Raw genomic sequence first — 22,404 nt, forward strand, 5'->3', positions numbered from 1 at the left:
ATTCCATGCTGACTAAATTTTATCCATATTATAGTCTAGCATTACACGCGTTGGGTACATTTTTACGAACAAGTCTATGTGGGCATACACTAGGGGTGAGCAAAAAAACCGAAATCCACTCAAGCGGAACCGGCCCATACCCAATCAACTGATTTTCAATGGTTCGCATCGGATTCCGATCCGGTTCCAGGTTCCATTTTGCTGGACTCAGCAAGTACCGGTTTGGTTCTCGGTTTCATATGCGAAAATTATCCAACCGGACCAAACGAACCAGACCTCCTTATATAAATAATATAGACGTACATATATTTTTTTTTAATGTAAGCTATCTCACGTAACCCAGGCCCAACTCAGTCTCCTTAGTCCTCACCCACTAATTCTGGATGAGGGGGGAAGGAAAGCTACTTCTGGTGGGTTGTGGATAGATAACAGCTGCTGAATTTTTTATTTCTTCAGTAATTTTCTTTTGTTTTTGTCTTTTCAATCAATCTGAAGCCTTAGATCCTGTAGATTGTTCAACATTTTACTTTTGAACATGCAAATCGGTTCCAATGTTTGTTGTGTTGTGCTGAATTGAATTTGTGTCTTGTACCAAATCCAATGGAGTTAATTACTTGAATGATAAATGAACTTCGCATATCATAACTGTACAGATAACTAGAGAACTTTCAAAGTTGGCAAGATTCCCTCAAGAAACTCTCAAGAAGGAATATCTAATTCACTCGCGTATCTTTCTTAATTAATGTTGGTGCTTGGTAGGACCGATTTCATGGATCCATCCGGGAACAGGATCACGGTCCGGTCCGGTTCTTTGATGGATCCATGGAACGAGCAGATGATTCATGATTTTCATTTTGTAAAACTGGTCTCTAACGGATGATTCTCGATTCTCGGGTGGAAATCGCCTATTCCGGAGCTGATCACCCGTAGCATACACATGTTTTTTCACGCGATACTTTGGCGTCGTCGGACGGGCACGTGAGCGGAATTCAATTCTGTACAGCTAATGCCACGTAGGAACAGGAAATTGTTGGTTGATGTGGTGGATGAGGTGGGACCGTGGGAGCCTGTAAGCCCAAGATCTCCATATGTCAGAATGGATACATTATACGCAATCTTTGTAGCAGAGATAATGGAAGACACGAAGATTTCCATTCAGGAACGCACTTCAGGTGCCAAAAGAAGTCCTAATTTTTCCTTCACTTTCATCGAGTCATTCATCCATAAATTCTTATATAGTTATCTTTTTCGAAGTTTTAGGATAGCCTGAGGATACAGATACAGTGGCTCATTGTTTGAATTATCCCACGTCGATTGTAAAAAATGTTGGTAGTCGATTTATAAGTGTGAAGGAAAAAATTCATCCTTCGAGTTCGCTTTTAGGATGAGAGAGAGACCTAAGATTACCTAACACGGGAGAGATACGAATTATTACACTTCCGACCCAAGGCTTGATGTGTGAGAGGGAGATTATTGTAGATATCGATTGTGAAAGTGATTGGTGATCGATTTATAAATGTGAAGGAAAGCCGATATCTTTACTTAGAAGATAGTTACAACCCAACTCATCACATCGATTCTTCTTCGATATTGGACTTTTCTAAGATAATTCAAACGTGCATCTCAATACCTCCTTTCTTCTTTTTCTTTCTCCAGCACATTGCCACGTCCTTATTTCAAAACGGCTGACTTTCTTGTCAATAATCTGTCACGAGTTTCGTCTAAGATGTTGGTTCAGCTTTCTATTCAGCCATCCTAGATCAATCAAAAATCTTCAACCTATCACAATCTAAAACATCAAGTCTTTCCTTTCGTCTATACCCGAACAACAATGCTTTCCATTATGTTTCCCATGGGACACGAAAACTCCTGCATTGAAGCATCTCCACTGCATTAGAAATAGAGTATATCCATTCTTTGCAATTACCCAGACTATGGTATCGTACTGCAAACCAATAGACAAGATAATCCCATTGATGCCGAAATTATAAGGCCCCATTTCCTTATAGAGCTCGATTAGATTAATTTGGTTTCACATAAGATTTAAGCTGCATTTGGTCTGTTGGACTTTTATATCTAATCAGATAAGGTAGAATGGGATACCGGCCGAATTGGATACGGTTGAGGTTCCTAATACCTTATACAACATTGGTGTACATACGGACATCTAAGCTGGATTGAAACTCGATCTTTGAGACGGATTGAATGTCGACATAATGGTTCTCGCCATAAGCAAATCCCATCTCACTCTCCTTGCCGTCCTCCACCTCCTATCATGTTGGATTGAATGTCGTCCGTTTAAATCTCTGAGCCCTTGTAGACGTCCAATCTGCCGGGGGCATCACCATCGCGCAAAATCTTCATCAACTATCAATCCCTCTGCCATCTTCATAGCCAGCCGGCACTCTTCAACAACCACTACTTTGGTCGCCAATCCAACCTTCGAGGTTGAGGCAGAGGTCAAGGGCTAGTGGACGAAGGTGCGGTTGCTCGTGCGATGAAGGTGCATGAGATGGAGGGGGACTATGGCTATTGCTCCAGATTTGGCCATGGAGGTAGTGACGACTGGTGCTGTATCTCTGGCCATAGAGCTCCTCCATCGCCAAGGTTGAGTCGAGCTCATCCGTGGCCGAAGAAGTCTAATCGAGCTCTATCAGGTTGAGCTCAGCCATAGAGAAGTTTCAGATCTAGCCATGGAACTCCTCCGTGGCTAAGATCTATTCGAGTTTATCACTGCAATGTGCCTCGTCGGGGACAATGAGATGGAGCTCGACAAGAGGCTATGACTGGCGGCCATGGGTGGTTGGTGGGGACAGAGAATAGAGATGAGTGTGAAACATAGCCTATCCACCTTTATCCTATTCCACACATGAGATTATTTTATCTGGGTTATATCTTTTTTACATCGTACCATATCCTATCTTTTCCATTTGCCACCACTCCATCATAATCGGTCACATCTCTCTCTCTCTCTCTCTCTCTCTCTCTCTCTCTCTCTCTCTATATATATATATATATATATATATTATCGAATTGACTAATGGAACAGTGAATATGGTAGGATATCCCAATATTTTACTTTGCAGTATCTTAAGATTCACCTAATGACTAACTAAAGAATCTATACAGTTTCCTATCCAATTCCTATATGATAGAGTCCAACTTCAACTAAGAAAATGAGAAAACACATTCTTTCCTATTTTGGGCAGCTTCGAAATGTTTACACATGAACTGTCGTCGACAATGAAGACATTTTTCATTGGCTAATCATTTCAAGCAATCATTTTTAGGAAAATGCTTTTCAAAATCATCCATTTTTCGCGAAACGAACGGAGTCTTCCTTTAAAATTCCTTCCACCAATGGACGGGCAATAATTGAGGCGGTTGAAATGAATCCCGAAAAGCGACTTCATGATTAAACGATCCACCGGGCCAACACAAACTTAATCACCAGTCACCACCACCATGCTCTTGCGTTTCAAAGTTGAATAATTAAGCTTTCATCGTGATGTGTTGTGCTTGTGCCCTATTACATTATTGAAGTAAGCATGCCCTCTTCGTGCATGACCTAGGAAGGTTGTATTTGGTGCAGCTCAACCTCTCTCTCTCTCTCTCTCTCTCTCTTTAACTCTTCCTTTGGGAAGCCAACACCTTTACGCTATGGCTCATTCAGACACAAAGTGGGTAGCGTCCAAGAATGATTCTATGTCTTCCTTTTGGCCTTTTCCTTCACACCTTTCGTTTTCGGGTGATTCTATTTGTTGACCTGTTGCGCCATAGTAATGTCCAAATAACTGCCTTCACTTCTCCTCATTTTCAAAGTATGTGATCAATCAAATCGAGTGTTCATCTGAGGGTCCGTTAAGACTTGGGAGTGCTCTAGATCCCCCTAGAGACGAGACGGGGAGAGAGTCTCTCTCCTAGAGACGAGACAGGAAGAGAGTCTCTCTCCTCTCTCTATCATGTCCATTTGCCAACGTGTGCCGCCGTCCTAAGTGGGGCCCCGACGCGTCACCGCGGCTCATGTGGCTACTGACGTGGGTGTCCGCTTTTGGTTATTTGGGTCTAACTTGGTCTCATGGAGTCAGCGACTGCTTCTATTCCCACGCTTCTCGGGGAGGGTTTATCTGCTTGTTGGGTGCGTGAATGGAAGACACTGTGCTTGGAATGTGCCCCAAGAGGTCGCCCAAAAGAACTTTCGATACTGAATGGGGAAGGGTTTATCTGAATTCCTTCCTTGAAGTTGATGTTGACATTCAGAAATGCTGATTGCCCCTCGAACTTGAAGGGCTATAACCTATGAAAATTACCCTAGATCCAATTTTTATCCAATTTCAAGTTTTAATAGCAACTTTTGGGTTACATTTTTTATGTTCCCATACTTTGGACCCTGAATTACGAAAAGTGTAGGTTTTTATATTTTCTAATATCAATAGATAGTGGTATGCTTTATCCTTGACAAAGGAAGAAAATTATCAAAAAAGTTTTAAACTTATTATAGTTGTGTCAATTCAGTATTATCCTTTTTTTTAATTAATACAGTCCTAAATATTTTGCATTTGTATCAATTTAGTCCATCCGACCAACTTTGGTCATTTGGTCTTGAAGTGGTAATTTTTATAATATTTTAATATTTTTTCAAAAGTTTTTATTTTTATTTGTTTTATATTTTTTATTTCTTTTTCTTTTTTTCTTCTTCTTCTTCCTCCTCTAGAGGAGAGGGCCAATCAACGATTCTACGACCGGCTGGAGGAAGAAGAAGCGAAAAAAGAAAAAAAAAAGCGAAAGTAATTCACAAAATATTGAAATATTATCAGAAAATTGTCCGCGCCAATATCAACCGGTCAAAATTTGCCGTATGAACTAAATTGGCTCACATACAAAAGGCTTAGGACTGAATTGGAAAAAAAATAGTTTAAGACTAAAGTAGTACAATTTCAATTGATTTATGGCTTTTTTGATAATTTTCCCTAGACAAAGGTGTTCAGATTTTTCATATTGATGCTTATATACCATCATCTTGCAAGGTTATGTAAATGTTAATCATTTGATGACTAAACTACGCGATCGTGGAGAAGATTATTGATTAAAGCAGGGTTCCGTTGATGGTCCGTTGTTGGTAAAAATTCAATTAATTCGCATTCAGTTTACTTTAAGAAAGCAAAATGTATAAACCGGAATAACTACTCAAAGTTGCTTCCAAAAGAATAGCTAATTAAATTTGTTGACTTAAGACTCGGGTGATTAGAATCATTTCGTAGTTGGAAATAGAGAAAAAAAAATCGTTTTTTTTTTGGTCGAAGAAATAGATAGAGAAAGTTGAGCAGGCTACTTCAGTCGACGTCACGCGTGGCGTAGTCTTTGCAGAAAAATTAAAGTTTGTTAGGCTTAGTTAAGTTGTTAGTGGTGAGTTAGAAACCCCTATTTGACTTGCTCTATAGCTTCGGAGCAGGTTCGAATTAAAATTAATAGACCGACTAAACGATTTTTTTTTATGTTCATAAGGTCTTGGTCAGAACTTTCCTCTTCGTTTCCCACTGGCACTTTGGTAGTAATTTTGGAGCAAACATTGGTCATCCAAAAGAAATTTACTTTTTCGCTTCATAAGTCCAGTAGGTAATTAAGATTTTTTGAAGACCTAGTTAATCTAATTTCTTCATCTTCTACTCGACACTCACTCCTTTTGCTCGATGCTTGCATCTTGCCTTCACAACGCAGCCTCGGATCATGTTTGTCAAGATGTAGTCTCTTATCGTGTTTTGTCTTGACTCAATTTGTGTTTTGTTTTTGTTATATTATACAAACCCATTATTTTATTTGCACTTAGATTCGGCAAAGTACAAGTGTAATCCCACTTTGAGCTTGATTCTTTCCAATTCGAGGAGAACGATGCACGGGCATAATCTTGTTTCAGTTGTTTTGAGTATTTTTCTTTCTAATTTGGTATTTTCTCATTATTTTAGGTTTATAAGTACTCATGTGATGATTATACAATGGTCATGTGTATGTTTATTAGGTTGGATGGTTCAGATTGAAAGTTGTTAATTTAAATTCAATGGTTAGATTTCCGTAAATCGCTGATGTTGTTAGCGCCATTGGGATCGAATTGGGCTACCGGTCCAGGGCCAGTCTAATCCTTGGTTCCGAACCGGCTTGGACCATGCACATCCCTGTTTACATATCAAGAAAAACGATGACGCTATGTAACAATCCGCTCCACCTAACATGGACCATTCACTGCGATTGATTACGCATCGCGGTTACTTGGAGAATCGGGTTAACATTTGTCGGTGCAGATGAACAATGGGCACACGAGGAAGCCAAGTCAGATTACGGTTGTCGATGACCTCAAGTATTGGGCATTCCCTTAGATCTCCCTGTTCAATGGTCACTCGGCCTCTGTTATGCTTTCCCCTACATATTCGAAAATTTAACTAGTAAACTACGCCTCCATGTATCAGCTTGGGGTTTCGTGGAAGGGACCGAAATAAAATCATGTTTCTACTGTTTCGGTCAAGGAAGAAGGAGAGATTAGGTTCTTTCTCCAAGCCAACTTCTTCCGCTAAAGTTTCTCTCTGTTTCTGCCAAACATGGGTTAATAGATGCATCCAGGAAGAAGGCTTTTGATTTTTTTTTTTTTTTTTTCCTTTGGTAGTCTAGAAGAGGATGCTTGTAGAAGTGTCAGATCCTAATTAGCCATAATTAAGCTGATCAAAGGTGGTGAAGCTGTGATTGAGACAAAGGCTTACCAATGGACAAAGCATCACGATAACACCTGTCAAACATCGAAGTGTCTATCATGTTTTGGCTTATCACAAACGACTTAAGACACGAAAGTTGGCCGATGTGTGCAATTTTCCCCCCTTTCGTGGGGCTATAGGAAGCTAGCAATTGCCAATGTTTGGGAGCTCTTTCATTGGATTAGGACAACTGGTGTCCGATCATTTTGACTTTTGGTTTAATTATGACACTGAAACATAATCTTGATCTACGCAGGACGTGCGAGGGAACCTAGTGATTTGCAAAAATTTTACTTGCCGGTGACAAGAGCTCGGAGAAACAAAATTTTGATTGGGAACGGATTTGAGTGACATGACTGATTTATTCATTTTCCCCGGCAACGTGTTTAACCCTTTAATTAATTACTAATGTTTTGGTACTATAAAGATATCTTTTTTCTACTTAGAATTTTCAATCTAAAAACTTAATTAACTTAATCAATAGAGAAAGATCGCATAAGTAAATGTGTATAGAAATATTTCTCTCTCTCTCTCTCTCTCTCTCTCTCTCTCTCTCTCTCTCTCTCTCTCTCTCTATATATATATATATATATATATATATATATATATATATATATATATATATAAAACCTATACATTTCTCTTTTCAAATAATAGCCTTTCCAACCTAAAAGCAACTCCAAGCAATGTAAAGCTATTGTTGTGCCTGCTTTGCAACTAACCAATGAATATCCTTACAGGAATATTCACCTTACTAGGTTTTCTACACCACCAAAATACATCATAAGGATAAAGCCTACATCCCTCCTAAAAGTCATTGGATCGTAGTATTGTTTTGTCCGACTTCCTTTTCCAAGATATAATCTTTTACATTGTTTCGGGACGATTGCCAAAAAAGTTCTAAACCTATTATAATTATGACCATTCAGTTTTAGACTTATTTTTTACCGATTCAGTCATAAACATTTTACAACTATGCCAATTCGGCCGGCGCCGACATGGATGCAGGTAAGGGATAAAATATTTTAATATTTTTTTTACATTTTTTATTTTTTATTTTTTTCCTTTCTTTTTTTCCTTTCTCTTCCATCTTTTTTATCTCGCTCTTTCCTTCCTCCGGCCAATCGCATGTGACTAGCCAAAGGAGATAGTCGGTTAGTGAGCTCGACCTTGTTGTCACCGGGCGAGGCGACGCTAGGCTCAACCTTGTCAAATCTAGGCGGGTGAGGCCGACCTCGCCGACTAGCCAGAGGAAGAAGAGGGAAGGAAAAAAAAAAGAAGAGAAAGAGCAAGAAAAAAAAAACAATAAAACATACCAAAACATTAAAATAATAAGTCGCCGAACGGTCGGCGCTCACGTCAGCGCCGATCAATCAAAATTTTCAGGATTAATTGAATTGGCACAATTGCAAAAGGTTTAGGACTAAATCGGCAAAAAAAAAAAGTTTATGAATGAATTGATACAATTGCAATAGGTTTAGGACTTTTTTGATAATTCTCCCCATTGTTTCTGTGTCTTTTTTTTTTTTTCGAATGATCTTCATAGTCTTTCTTTTTAATAAGTGATAAGCTAGGCATAAAGGCTCGAGTTTATCCGTGAGACTAAGCTCATTATACGGAAGACGCGGCCGTCTAGACTTTCCATTTTGGCATGTCTTCGGCCTTTGTACACGGTCTACTTAAAACTTTTCTACAAAATTGGTGGACAGGTAACATAATAAACCGGATTTAGATAGATTCAATGGCCTCAACTATTACCTCATTAACCACAGGGGATTTCCAAACCCCATACATCGAATAGATTCCAATTTTCACAATCCCTAGTCTCTCTCGCCGCGCAACACCAACATCCGGCCGCCACCGCCTGTAACACTTAGCCATCTGCCACCCCACGTCCGGTTGCCTCCATCAACCGAACGGTGGAGTGGTAACGAATCTCTTGCATAGCAGGTGGCGGTGTTGATATGGCTACTCCATTGTTGGACAGAGAGAAGAAAGATTAGGAAAATTAGGATGATATCTTGGGCATGTCGATCAATCTTGTGTCTTGGTTTTTCTTTCTCGCCTTTAATCAGGATAAATCCTAACACAAACGAGACGCTGCGTACCAGGCTCTCACTCGAACCGAATAGATAACTATGGCTTACCCATTTTGAAATTATCCAAAGAGATTCACCATGAATCAAGCGGATATCGGGATACCTGTTTGATTCCGCACATTTGTTAGGATTATGGATATATCTCCTTTGATATTGCATAACATTGATTGACTATATTTAATATTATGTTTATCTTGTTATCTTAGATAGTCATGTAATAAAGCCTATAAGTAAGATCCCTCTACTCTTTTCTATTCACATCAAATAAACCGACAAAGCCAGAATATGGCACCTAAAAAAATTGAAAAAAAAAAAGAAAAGCAATCAAACCCTGGAGATTTTCCCTTCTTAGTTGCCACTGTTACTAGTCAGATTCTTTCCCGAATAAATAATAATTGTTATCTGGCCATGCACTTACTAGGCTGCCACAAACAGTACATACAGTGCCAACCTTCTTCATTTGCCCTTATATATAGCACCTCATCCTCTCCACCTTGTGCTCAAAAACCATCCTGAATTCTCGCTCCACCTCTCTGAATCTCACGTCCATATCGCCGCTCTCCCTCTCTCCCCCAAATCCTGGCGAGTGGTTTCGGTTTGTGTGGCCATGAGCAAATCTCAGGAATCGGTCCCCAGGGTGAATTTCACCCCGCCGAGAGGCTTTGCCGCCACCTTCAAGTCCCATGCGAAGGAGACCCTCTTCCCCGATGACCCATTCAAGCAGTTCAAGAACGAGGAGCGGCCGATCAAGAAGGCGGTGCAATACTTCGTCCCGATCTTCGAGTGGCTCCCCAATTACAGCCTCAGGCTTTTCCGGTTCGACTTGCTCGCCGGCATCACCATCACCAGCCTCGCCATACCCCAGGGCATCAGCTACGCGAAGCTCGGCGACATTCCTCCTATCGTTGGGCTGTGTAAGTGTTTTACTCTTTTACGTTCTCGACGCCAGATTGCGTTGGATAAAGATGCGTAACTGCACACTCATGGAAGGTTATTATTATTATTTGTTTTTTGGGTCAAATACACTTACGGAAGTTAATATCCCAATTTATTGGCATGTTCTTGAGACTTGTTTGGCAAAGTCTAGAGGATAAACTTGCCAGCTTGCGTAACAATGCGCACAAATTTTCTTTTCTTTTAGATGCAATATGTGTTGGATTGAGGATAAGTTCACACTAATCAAATTTAAACAGCACTGATTAGCACTCTTGCAATTTGTATGAAAAATTCCTAACGAGTGTTACGTATTTTAACGTAAGAGCTGCTACTACGGTTATGTCATTATTTCTGATCCCAAGATTTTTCAATTAATGAGTGCTTTATGCAAAATACGCGGTCATAGTGTGTGAATCTACGATCAGAAATAATTAACAATCTTGTTAGACCGTCACGAAAGTATTTCTCTTTTAGCATCGACGTGTACCAAATGACTGGACTTTTTATGCAAAGTGTTACATGACCCTCTTTTTCGATTGACAAAGTATCTTCGAGGGCATAAAAGATGCCATTGTTTGCGTATATCTACATCTTTCGACTTACGGTAATGATTAATTGCAGATTCAAGCTTCGTGCCGCCGCTAATATACGCAATCTTCGGGAGCTCGAAGCACATAGCGATCGGGACCGTGGCCGCCGCTTCATTGCTCCTAGCTGCGACCATTCGAGAGAAAGTGTCTCCGGACGCGGACCCCAAATTGTATCTCAACTTGGTCTTCACCGCCACACTTATCACCGGAATCTTTCAGACAGTCTTAGGGTTCTTAAGGTATATACAGGACTGAACGCATGAATTTTCCTCCTTTCAACTCATCATTCGCCAAAGAAACTAATCTCCTCTCTCCTTCATCAAATCTATGAGCAGACTGGGGATTGTTGTGGACTTCTTGTCGCACTCGACGATCGTGGGCTTCATGAGCGGGACTGCGGTCATAATATCTCTGCAACAGCTGAAGGGCATCTTTGGACTGACTCACTTCACCACCAAAACGGACCTCATATCCGTCTTGCATGCCGTGTTCGAGCACCGACACGAGGCACGTAATAATCTCCACTTGTTCGCTTCTATTACACTCCTTTTCTAGGGTTTTTGAGGGATTTTCACCGGGGACGATGTGACCAAAAAAAAAAAAAAAAAAACAAAAAACCTGTGGACGAGAACTGGATGAAAGAGAACAGGGAAGAAGGAGACATGACATGACTTGCAGAGATAAAAGTGCGACTAGGTCGAAACGAAACATGTTAAGAACGTCACGTTCTTAAAACTTCTGTCCGCTGATGCTGTCGAATGTAGAAGCCTAAGGGAAGACCAAAAGGAAAACGTCTTGTGGAACCCCCCAGAATAAGACGAAAAGGCTTGGATTGTGGCTTATGCTTTGAAAGCGAAAGATGGAACTTTTACACGCCTCCTTTTTTTTTTTTTTTTTTTATTGGAAGGTGTAGAAAGAAAATATGGGTTTGTCTTCTTTTTCTCTTTTTTCTTGGAAGCTGCCGATTCAGATAAGAAACTGTAATTCTTGTGCAGTGGCGGTGGGAGTCCGCGGTCGTTGGCTTGATCTTCCTCGCCTTTCTGCTTTTCACTCGATACTTGGTGAGACTCTCTCTTTCTCTCCCTCAGTACGTTGGACGGAATTTATCCTCTTTTCTATCGAGTTTGCTAGTTAGTAATCACTCAAGTTGCACGTTGCGAAGTTCGTTGTCGATTCAGTAAGATACCTAAGCAATTCGAACCTGATTTGAATTCGATGATCATATCGTTACTCGAATAGTATTGACTAGTCACGTTTAAAGTCTTTACTTGAATAGTATCGACTAGTCAAATTTTAAGTATTTCGAGATAGGTTCAAGAGAACCTCGAACGGATCGGTTGAGTAATGGTTTGTCTAATAGTTCTTAGGATAGCTTCGTCGTGTTCGCGAGCCTTATTTTCCACCTCTAATACCGAATTCCCTTTCTTCCTTGACTGCCAAAATTTCTTTCAGAAGAAGAGGAAGCCAAAGCTATTTTGGGTATCGGCCATAGCTCCAATGGTGACCGTTGTCGTTGGAGGCCTCTTTGCTTATTTAGCACATGCGGAGAAACATGGAATCCAAATCGTAAGTACACTATCATCATTATTGTTGTTACTTTTATCATCATCATCATCATCATTATTGTTGTTACTTTTATCATCATCATCATCATCATTATTGTTGTTACTTTTATCATCATCATCATCATCATCATAGTTGTTATTATTTTTTGATTTACTGCCTAATGGTGTTAAAACTTGAGATGACAGCGGGCCCACAAGTGGGTTTCTTGCCCTAATGATTGATCAGAATTTCAATGGACTGCTTTGTCTTGTTTCGGAGAGTTTTAGGTTCAAGGGTTTGCTTGTATGGGTTTGGGCCCTTTGAGGTTTCACATTTTAGAAGTCTCTGTCTATGGGCTGCCTAACCCTCTATCTATTTAGATTTTTACCAATCTTAGTTGGTCACGCAAAGAAACATACATTGATATATACTTACATCAATATCAAGATCTGATCATCTGTTCATAGATCCTTGGGGTGCGCCTTATTAATAATTTAAAATTAAATATTTTCAAGGATTTATTTAGAAACAGTTTTATTTGTCCCATCTCATATCCACTTGTCATCATGAGAAAGTGCAATCAAATCTATCAACTTTAGTCGAATATGCAAGACCTTATTAGGTGAATTATCTCATCTTGAAAATTATTAATACCCCTAAATGACCCTCGAGAAAATCATGTCTTAGCAAGTTTAATCCGAGTGTAATGACTAATTTACTTGGTAGTATTTTTTGGTAAAAATTAAACCATGCTGACAATAATCTATACACGATGGAGACAACATATTAAGAGTCGGTATAATCGACCAATAAGAGATGATTATAAATTGCAATTGTATATTTATTGCATTTTATTTCTGAGATTTAATTTATTTAATTCTTTTCAGGTGGGTCACTTGAAGAGGGGAATCAATCCTCTTTCCATTAAAGATTTGAACTTTGAATCTGAATATCTGCCGGTCACTTTAAAAGCTGGAATCATCACTGGCATTTTGGCTATGGCTGTAAGGACACTATCTGCTATTCCCAGACATCTTTCTCCTATTGTTGAGCTCATGTTTCCTCAGAAGAACAGGGAAAAAAATGAAAACAAGCATGAGATTTCAATTTCTGCAACACCCTAATGCAGGAAGGGATTGCCATTGGAAAAAGCTTTGCAATCTTGGAGAATTATCAGACTGATGGAAACAAGGAGATGATTGCTTTTGGGATGATGAACATCGTGGGGTCTTTGACTTCTTGCTACCTTACAACAGGTGCAGTTTAGTTTGGTAGCATTCAAACATGCAGAGCATTGAGAAGTACTTGATCTCCATGTGTGCTAAGCTCATTGCAAAATTGGAATATCACTTTCGAGTCGAACGGACCAACTGACATCAATCTCTGTGTTGACAGGGCCATTCTCGAAGTCGGCGGTCAATTACAACGCCGGTTGCAGGACAGCAATGTCGAACATCGTGATGGCAATTGCCATGATGATGACTCTGCTCTTGTTGGCCCCTCTTTTCAGTTATACGCCTCTTGTGGCGCTCTCTGCCATTATAATGACCGCCATGTTCGGGTTGATCGAGTATGAGGAAGCATATCACCTCTTCAAGGTCGACAAGTTCGATTTCTGCATTTGCATGGCTGCATTCTTTGGTGTCACTTTCATCAGCATGGACATCGGCCTCATGATGTCGGTAAGCTTCCTTTTTCTTATCACACAAATCTAACTTGATCGCACATGTAAATGGCAATGTTGAATAAGTTCGTTAGTTTCATTTGCTCTCGATGCTTCATTGCAGATTGGATTAGCGATCCTCAGGGCCCTTCTGTATGTGGCCAGGCCAGCGACATGCAAGCTCGGCAACATGCCAGATTCTAACCTTTACCGCGACATCCAACAATATCCCGCAGCAACCGGGATTCCAGGGATCCTGATCCTGAAGCTTGGCTCTCCCATTTATTTTGCCAATTGTTCCTACTTGAAAGAGAGGTACATTTCAATGTACATAAGAGCACATGACATGGTCGATAAGTAACTCCGCCAAATGCGATAATACCTCATTAACATCTTGAACTCTGGCTGCAGGATAATGAGGTGGATCAGAGATGAAGCCGACATTACTAACGCCAAAGTAAACGAGGTCGAGCATCTTCTTCTGGATATTGGAGGTAGGATTATCCGTTCTTCCTTTACTGGTCCTGCAATTACAGTTCTCAGCAATCGCTACACAGACAATCTTGCTATCGACAACCGAATTGGACAATCATCAATTTGTGCAAACTCATAAGCTTCCGCAATTTAGCCAACTGGAAATTGAGATTGTGAGATGGAAATGATTCGCCTTCTTTTTGTTCCACAGGGGTTTCGACAATTGACATGACAGGCATTGAGACACTGCAAGAACTAAGAAGAAGTTTGGAAGTCAATGGGATCAAGGTAAGAGTGTCAACATGATTTTCCTCAGCCATATCTTATGGAAGGAAGGATCTTACATCGCTCACAATTCGACTTTTTGCAGATGGGCATAGTGAATCCAAGGAGGGAGGTGATGGAGAAGATGATCCTGTCGGAGTTTGTGGACAAAGTGGGCAGAGAGTCTTTCTACTTGTCCGTTGACGAAGCAGTTGAGGCTTGTAGATTCGGGCTCCAAGAATCGAAGGTTTCGAAGAACGACTTCCCTATATATCCAACCGAAATATGATGAGAGATGTGAGGCGGTGTTCTGTTCTTGCTTCCCTTACTCTTACGTTGTTATCCGCCGCCCCACAGTTGTAAATGTAACCAATGGTGAAAATGGTGTGGTTCTAGATTATACGAACTTCTAAAAGAGAGATGACTAGGAGTGGAGATTGAACGCAATACAAGATGTTGTCTGCTGCCCCCTTCTTAAGCTACTCACAATTTGTACCATCTTCGCATAGTCATCTTTTTGCCCATATAAATGTGGTCTCTCGCCATTTTTTAGCTGAGATTTCAGCTAGAAGTTTGTACATTTCCAAATCTCAACCTGTGGAAGCTGAAGCACGTGATGCTTATTGAAATTCTGAGCTTATTCAGTGAAAAATTCAAGAAAGAGGCTCTTACCATCATGTGAAGAGCTGCAACTATGACCTACAGAGACCTCCAACTCGGACTGTTAGCCAATTTTCCGTCGGATAGAATCTTGGGCGGTCCAGTAATGATGATTCAATGTTAAAAGGAAAGTTAAATGTGGTGGAAAATTGTTGAAAATTGATACCTGAATCTAATTGTATATATTTGGAGATGATCGAAAGTACCAAAAAAGCATCCCCATACAATTTTAGGAAGGACTTAGAAAATCAGGATCACCCAAATGTTCTTACTTTGGCGCCTTATTTAATGTTCGATGGCGTCGAAAGCTCCAGGTTTCTTCTTTTGTCCCTCTGCTTAGATGGCGGGACTTGTTCTGCTGCATTATCACAGGTCCACCATAGCCGTCCTAGAGAGATTTCCTGGTGAAGTATCTATATGCGCGAGTCCTCAACACGAGGAGAGAATCAAGTTTCGGTTTGAGTATCATTCCGACATCCTGGAGATTCTGATAGGAGAAGGGATTTCATATGTTGTCACAACCATCCTAGGCCTAACCAGATCAAGCAGTCTTTCTGATTGACTTCTGCTAACGCAACAACTTCTTGGATTAATTGTGTTGAACATGTGTGGTTGGTGCAGATTGGGCATTTACATTGTCCTTGCAAGTGATTCCTGAAGCACGATCCCATATACTAATCATGTTCTAATCATGTTAAATTGTCAAAATGCCCACCAAGTCTTCTCCTTTTAAAACAGTTAGCTGACCTTATCTCTAACCTGGCTTGTCAACTCTTGGCATGTCCTAGGATCAAGTCCTTCAGAATGTCATGAAATAGCTGGCAATCTTGTAAAGAATCCCTTCTGCAAACAGATGGCTAGTTGTGAACGTACATCTTTTTGACCAAACACTGGCAAAAATTTACCGACATCCTGAGCTAAAATCTTATGCTCGAGAACAGTACAAAATCAAGAGATTCTTGTCTTCTTTTTTATCACTTTACAGAACCAAAAGGAGGTTTGTCCACAGTACAAGGATTGAAGTGATGGGTCCTCCACAAAACTGTAAAGTTGTCCCATCTTGAATCATTGTGTAAAGCAGCTGGAAGAACGTGATCTGGTTTTGTGCTAGAATTGAGTTGTCTTTGGAGGGGAATATAATTTCGTGAAAGATTTATTAGTTTCGATACCAAGAACAAACTCCATGGATTGTCATTGACCCGATATTTATTTGTAGGCCGAAATCTCGACAAAAAGTGAACGTGGATACAACCAGAAAGAAATTAGCTAAAATGTGCCTCAAGAAACGCGGTTACGATAATTTTCTGAATCCGTCTGAAGTCATCGACCCAAGAGGGTGTGAGTTCATCCTAATCCGAACCTATTACGAGAACATGCACCAAAAGGAATTAAAGGGAAAAATTGTCCAAAAAGTTATAAACCTATTGCATTTTGGTCAATTCAGTCCTAAACCTTTTAATTTTGCCAATTTAGTTCTAAATTTTTTCACACTTTTTCAATTGAGTTCATTCGGTCAATTTTGGACGAGAATCTATTTTTTTAATTTTTTAAATATACTTTTTGAATTTTTCTTTTCTTTTTTTGTTTTTGTAAGTGGCCAGTTCTGGGCAAGGCCATCGTGGTCATGGGTGAGGGCATCGCAGCCCTTGCTAGCAGCTGATGATGGCCCAACGACCCTCGCCCACTGCATTAAGGGAAAAAAAATAAAGAAAGGAAAAAGAAAAGAAAAATTAGAAAATTAATAAAAGTATTTAAAAAATATTAAAGTATTATTTAAAATTGTTCACGTTAGTGATGGTCGTCATACGTCGATTGTGCCATGTAGGACGGCCGGTGTTCACGTTAGCGCAAATTAATCGGATAGACTTAATTAACAAGACATGAAAAAATTTAGAACTCAACTAACATAATGAAAAGGTTTATAATCAAATTGGCAAAAGTGTAATAACTTCTTGGATTTGTTGTGTCGAACACGAGTGGTTGCCTGGTTGGTGCAGATTGGGAAAATATATATTGTCCTTGCAACTTGCAAGGACATACTGAAGCACAATCCCATGTTCTAAATCATGTTAAACTGTCAAAAATCCCCATCAAGTCTTCTCCACTTAAAATATTTTTGCTGACCTTTGTCCTAACCCCCTGCAGCTTTCTTATCGAATCCTTCAAAATGTTTCATGATAATAGCTGGCAATTCCTTCTTCAAAAGAGATGGGTTCTTCCTGAATGTTATGCTTATGCATCACTTCCTTCTCCATTCGCAATCAAGAGAAGCGTTTCAGCAGAAACTTAACATTGTGAATCAGACTTTTGGTCTATTACACTAAGCGCTTCGATAGAATTGGCAGTAGCGTTGCAAAATCTAACGATGGCTTCATCTCCCAATAATCTCAGTTAGGTGAGTTAGGACCAGGTCATCGGGTTTAACGAGTTTCGTGACGGGTCGGTTTCACCAACTTTCTTGCACATGGGTGATCCAACGCGAACGTAAGACCGACATCTACCAAAATCTAATCCTGGAGAGCAGTTCAAAATCAAGTCATTCTTTTTGCCTCCTTTTCTTTTACCGCTTTACAGCAACAAAAGGAGGTTTGTCCGCGGGACAAAGATCGAAGCGATGCGTCCTCCGCAAACTGTAAAGTTGCAGAATCCATGACTCATCGTTGTAAAGTGGCGAGAAGAATGTCATCTGGTTTGGATCTGCAACTGAGTTGGAGGTTTGTAAGGGGAATACAACTTCATCAAAGATTTATGTCGGCACAAAGGGCGGGCTCGATAAGTAAAGTTCAATTTACTCCGACGTTCCGCTCCGTGCAATCTCCATGCTCTGCTCATAGAGTGCTATGGTCATGTGAGCTGCTAGGATGCGCGGGACAGAGGACTCGTAGTACCTGCTAGCGTAGACTAGGCATGGGAAGGGAATGAGCCCAAATCGATCTCCTTACATTCTACTTGCTTCCATTTTACCATTCACACAAGATTGTTTTATCCGTGTCTTATTTCTCTTATATCCGATTTTACCTTGTATTGTACAATGTTCAAAATACAAGATGACTTTCATCCTGTCGATCAAACATAATTTTACTAGGCACGTCAAGGCAAGTTTTCTCATAATTATGTCTGCAATTTCACTTTGGTTTTCTTTTTGTTTTGCTTTGTTTATTTATTATTATTATTATTATTATTATTTATTTTTGGGTAGAAAACAAAGAAGAAAAATCCACGTAGGGTTTTGGCGGGGGAAGGGAAAGGACGCGGTGCACCTCCGGAGGAGGAGCAAGGGTGTGGGGCCCAGATCCAGGAGAGGAGAAGACGCGTGGGGTCCCCCAAAAATCAAGGAGACACTCCGTCGCTATGAAAGGCGACGACCCCACATCACGTCACGTCACGTCACATCGCTCTCAAATTAATCATGCACCGTCACGTCACCCCACGGCTTCACGTGCGCACAATAGCGCGCCATCCGGTCCAATTTGTACCTTATGTTAATTTCGAATTCGAATTGGAATGTCATATGCTTGCCTCACACACCCTTTTCCAATTCGAATAGATAGTTGTTGATCGAATACACAGCACAAACATACTTGCCGAGTATAAGAACTTCCTTAAGGACAAAACATCTATGATGTTTGAGTTCACAAATCGACAATAAAGCTGCCTTTAGAATAAAATTCGGCTCATGAATTCATTATGGTTGGCTTTTACTGTCCACATTATTAGACATTTAGGCTTCGATTGTTTTGCGGATAATATTTTTTGAGAAAACTTTTTTCTCCCCGGTGTTTGCTTGTTTGGATCTCTTAGAAAAATGAGTCGACGGAAAATATTTTTCTACCAAAATATTAATTCAGGAAAATGATTGCATTTTTAAAAAATCGATAATCATTTTCCAAGCTTGAATCATTGTTCTTGGGCTCCTAGTAGCAAGGCAAGTTCCCGATGTCTAGGCCTGGGATTGCGGCTCTTTGGCCCGCTTCCATCTAGGATGTAATTGAAACCTCGGCCGCCGCACCCGGGCCCATCAAGGCCAAGTCCGGGACTCTAGGCCTGGTAATATGGAGGCCGCCCAAACATTGAGGCCAAATTTTTTAAAAAAATGAATATTTTTATTTCTTTTTTTTCTTTTTTCTTTTCTTTCTTGTTCTTTTTCCTTCTACCTCCGCCAATGGCCGAGCCTCGGCGATGATTGACCACAAACACAGGCCAACAAGATCATCCCTCATGCGATCCCGGTGAGGTTGGCCCTCCCAAGATGGCTTGTCAATGGCCATTGCTAAGGCTCGGTGATTGTTGAAGGAAGTAGGAAAAGGAAAAAGAAATAAAAGAAGAAAATTTCAAAAGTAAGGATCATTAAAAAAAATTATTTTTTTGAATTAAAAAAATTATTCACGTTAACGCTAGCCGGTGCCATGTTAGATATTTCAAACAAAACAACGACGCAGAAAATTAAATGAGATTTTTCTTATCAAATAACAGAAAATATCAATTCATTTTTAGGTAATAGCCAAACATCATAAAATACTGTCATTTCTCCTAAACAACGATTTTTCGTAAAATATTTTTCAAAAACACCATATTTTTTGTGAAATAATCAGATCTTTAATTTTCATTTAATATCCAACAAGTTGAATTTCTGCAAAATAATTAGTGAGGATATACTTAAAAGGATATTAGAAGTTGTCGCAAACTTTTACGTGACTTCCCGAACATAAAGTATTCGAGCGCGATCCAACAAGGATATAAACGAGAGCCATTCCAGCTAGACCTCGTTCGCATGAAGGGAAACCTCGTTAAGATGTCCATCTCGGTCAGGTAGGTGAGGACCAAAAGGAAATTGACTACCGGCTGGACCGGTTTCCTTCTCACGGTCAAAGTCAAAGTCGGGGCTGTACTCGGCGCTGCCAACTACTTTTTCTTTTTGTGCTGTCCTTGTTGCATTACAAACAACTTGAAATTCAATAGTTCGGTTCTCATCAATCACTCTATCGCCTAAGAATTATATACTGGTCCTCACTCACACAACGCCCTTTTTTTTTTTTTTTCCAATTTTCATCCAAATAGACAAATATTCGACAATTCATGTGAACACTCGATAAGAAAGATGTCAACACAAATAATCGAATCGATAACTTAAGAACAACTCGAGCGATGAATAGGAGGGCAAGATGCACTTGTCGAAGTAGTGTAATTGATGTAGCCTTCAAAGTAGTGTTTTTGGTAATGTCGGATAGTATGACTATTTATAGATTATAGATAGTCGGAGCTGCGTAGAGCGTTTCTTACGTAGCTGTCGATTGTATATGTAGATACTTGAATTATAATCTCTGTAAAAGGATCCCCGGTCAATCTAAGGACACATGTTATTCATCTTTATTCTTAAGGTATTTCGCATTTCTAGTACCATTTGCATCGCTAACTATGATTGTTCATAGTATTCGTAGCTTTAAATGTCTTGTTGTTATCTTTATTTCTTTGAGAATCTGCAAAAGACTCTTGAAACCTTTGTCGATCAAACTAGATCTTAAATACGAAAAGTATTCCACCCTTTTTGTGGAACAACGCAGGTTGTTAATATAAGTTGATCATAAGTGAGCAGTGGATGGAATTAGATAAGGATTCAAACACAATAGTAGATAGATACACATAGGAGATCGATATTGAAGAGTGCCTGAAAGAAAGGTTATGAACACAGGGTTGTCGCGGTTGGTTGAGGCATCGGAGGATTTTTCATCTCAAGAATTGGAGGTATACAAACCGTTGCGGATCATGACCACCTTCATAGGCTGAAGGCCTAAACTTAATTGGTTCACGAGCTTTGACGATAATTAGGGTTCCACATCGGACCCTACATTGTTAAAGAATGCACATTCTATAGGAGTTCTTTTTCGCTTTTCTAAAGGAAGAAATGAAAAGTTTCGAAGTGAACAAAGATAAAAAATAAAGTGGCAATTTTTGAACTATAATTGCCTAAAAACCGGTGTTGGTAAACATGTTACATCACTACATGTTAATCGAATTAGAAGGCTAATTCGGTGAATCAACATAAAAAAGTTGTGTTTTAGCAACAACAACAAATAAAAAGTGTAACTCACTCATGGGTAGCTCAGTTGGTTAGGGTGCATTTGGAATTATGTGGTTAGATTTTCCAACCGAGCACTTGTGATTTAAGTGGGGGGTCGTGGCGATGAGTTGATGTGCTAGTCTCCCTCGAGAAATAATCGATGTACACGCAAATTGGTCCGAACACCTTAGTTTCAAAAACAAAAAAAAGTGTAAAAATAACCCTCACCCAATTGAAATTTAGGATTAGGAGTATGTTGGACGACCCTAATATGTTTTTACCTATTTTGCCCTTTCCCCTTTTTGACTTTTACGCTTGTGCCTCTTCTTTACTTTCGAATACCCAAGAACAAATGAACCCGTGAATGATAACCAGGGATTTATCGAAAGCTAGATTAGACGCTCAGAGAATCAAGTTTGAAAATTAGAATGAATGCGTTTGAGATTAAAAATGTGTTTCACAGCAAGATTAGGGAAATTTCTACTTCAAAAAGATTTCACTATATTTTTTCGGTTTACAACCAATTCTTGCTTACATAATGATAAAAAAAGTGAGATTACAAAATATATATGCCGCCCTAAAAATTGCTAAAAAACTCCTTAAAACCTCTTAATTCCAAACATACTTTTTGTTTAAATAAAAGCTAAAACTAGAGAGGTTTGGGCGTTGCCCCGAACCCCAATTCGCTCGTTCGTAAATGCGTTTGGACCATAAATCTTGTTTTTGAAACGTTTTCATGCACCTCCTAAATGTACCCATGAACATGCCCCGGTTGTTCCCGTACCTACTTTGTCATTGTTGCCAGCCTGCCCTCGAGCTCTTGAGCCTTGTCCTTGCGTCATGGATGGGAGGCCTCGTGACCCGATCAACTGAAGGGATAGCCCGAATGATCGACAAGATTTGAAATGCATTACGTGGTGGGATTTTCATGAGTAGATCTCAACCGTTTGATTAGGGGTAATCAATGATAAAAATTGAAAAGCCTCTTATATAAATAGGATAATCTCATCTTTATTTACATCATTCAACATTTGCATAATAGGGTTACATTCTCTCCCATAAAAAAGGCTTGGCTTAGGCAATTATAACTCGCCACGTGCTCTCGATCTCAAGCGTCAGTCCGTGACACTAGAGGTGCCAAAATGAGCTAACGAAACAAAATTTCCACTCTTATTTATCGACTTGAGTTTATAATGGGTCACTCCAATTTTATGAGTGGGCTGACAATTAAAAAAAAAAAAAGCCCAAGTAAAGGCAAGTCTAAATCCGTTTAACGCATACTCATATTTTAACTCATTTCAATTGAGATGGATATTGCTTTTTTATCTAGCATGATTGTGACTATCACTAATTGATTTGATTTGACATCATAATG

The 22,404-nt window shown here is 39.8% G+C and overlaps 1 protein-coding gene across 3 annotated transcripts; it reads left to right on the top strand.

Annotated features, from left to right (window-relative positions):
* Nucleotides 1–2,970: 2,970 nt before the first annotated feature.
* LOC115729329 (probable sulfate transporter 3.5) lies at nucleotides 2,971–14,706 on the top strand. Of its 3 annotated transcripts, none has more exons than XM_048278219.1 (13): nucleotides 2,971–2,986; nucleotides 9,410–9,753; nucleotides 10,397–10,604; nucleotides 10,701–10,872; nucleotides 11,361–11,426; nucleotides 11,818–11,931; nucleotides 12,798–12,914; nucleotides 13,040–13,166; nucleotides 13,306–13,592; nucleotides 13,698–13,888; nucleotides 13,985–14,067; nucleotides 14,259–14,335; nucleotides 14,418–14,706. In XM_048278219.1, the coding sequence occupies exons 2-13, from the start codon at nucleotides 9,447–9,449 to the stop codon at nucleotides 14,598–14,600; spliced, it is 1,932 nt and encodes a 643-aa protein (XP_048134176.1). In that variant the 5' UTR covers nucleotides 2,971–2,986; nucleotides 9,410–9,446; the 3' UTR covers nucleotides 14,601–14,706. The 3 variants fall into 3 exon arrangements, with proteins under 3 accessions (XP_048134176.1, XP_048134175.1, XP_048134174.1); XM_048278218.1 differs by having other exon boundaries at nucleotides 2,973–2,998; XM_048278217.1 differs by lacking the exon at nucleotides 2,971–2,986 and adding an exon at nucleotides 3,604–3,621 and having other exon boundaries at nucleotides 9,409–9,753.
* Nucleotides 14,707–22,404: the final 7,698 nt, after the last annotated feature.

Source organism: Rhodamnia argentea, chromosome 4 (genome assembly GCF_020921035.1).
Source record: "Rhodamnia argentea isolate NSW1041297 chromosome 4, ASM2092103v1, whole genome shotgun sequence".
In the NCBI taxonomy this organism is placed as follows: Eukaryota; Viridiplantae; Streptophyta; class Magnoliopsida; order Myrtales; family Myrtaceae; genus Rhodamnia; species Rhodamnia argentea.

Bases quoted from the DNA above. Each gene is read 5' to 3' on its own strand.
- LOC115729329 (XM_048278219.1), top strand. From the start codon at position 9,447: ATGAGCAAATCTCAGGAATCGGTCCCCAGGGTGAATTTCACCCCGCCG. The intron at 11,427-11,817 runs GTGAGACTCTCT...AATTTCTTTCAG, and splicing joins TGCTTTTCACTCGATACTTG to AAGAAGAGGAAGCCAAAGCT. The intron at 12,915-13,039 runs GTAAGGACACTA...ACCCTAATGCAG, and splicing joins CTGGCATTTTGGCTATGGCT to GAAGGGATTGCCATTGGAAA.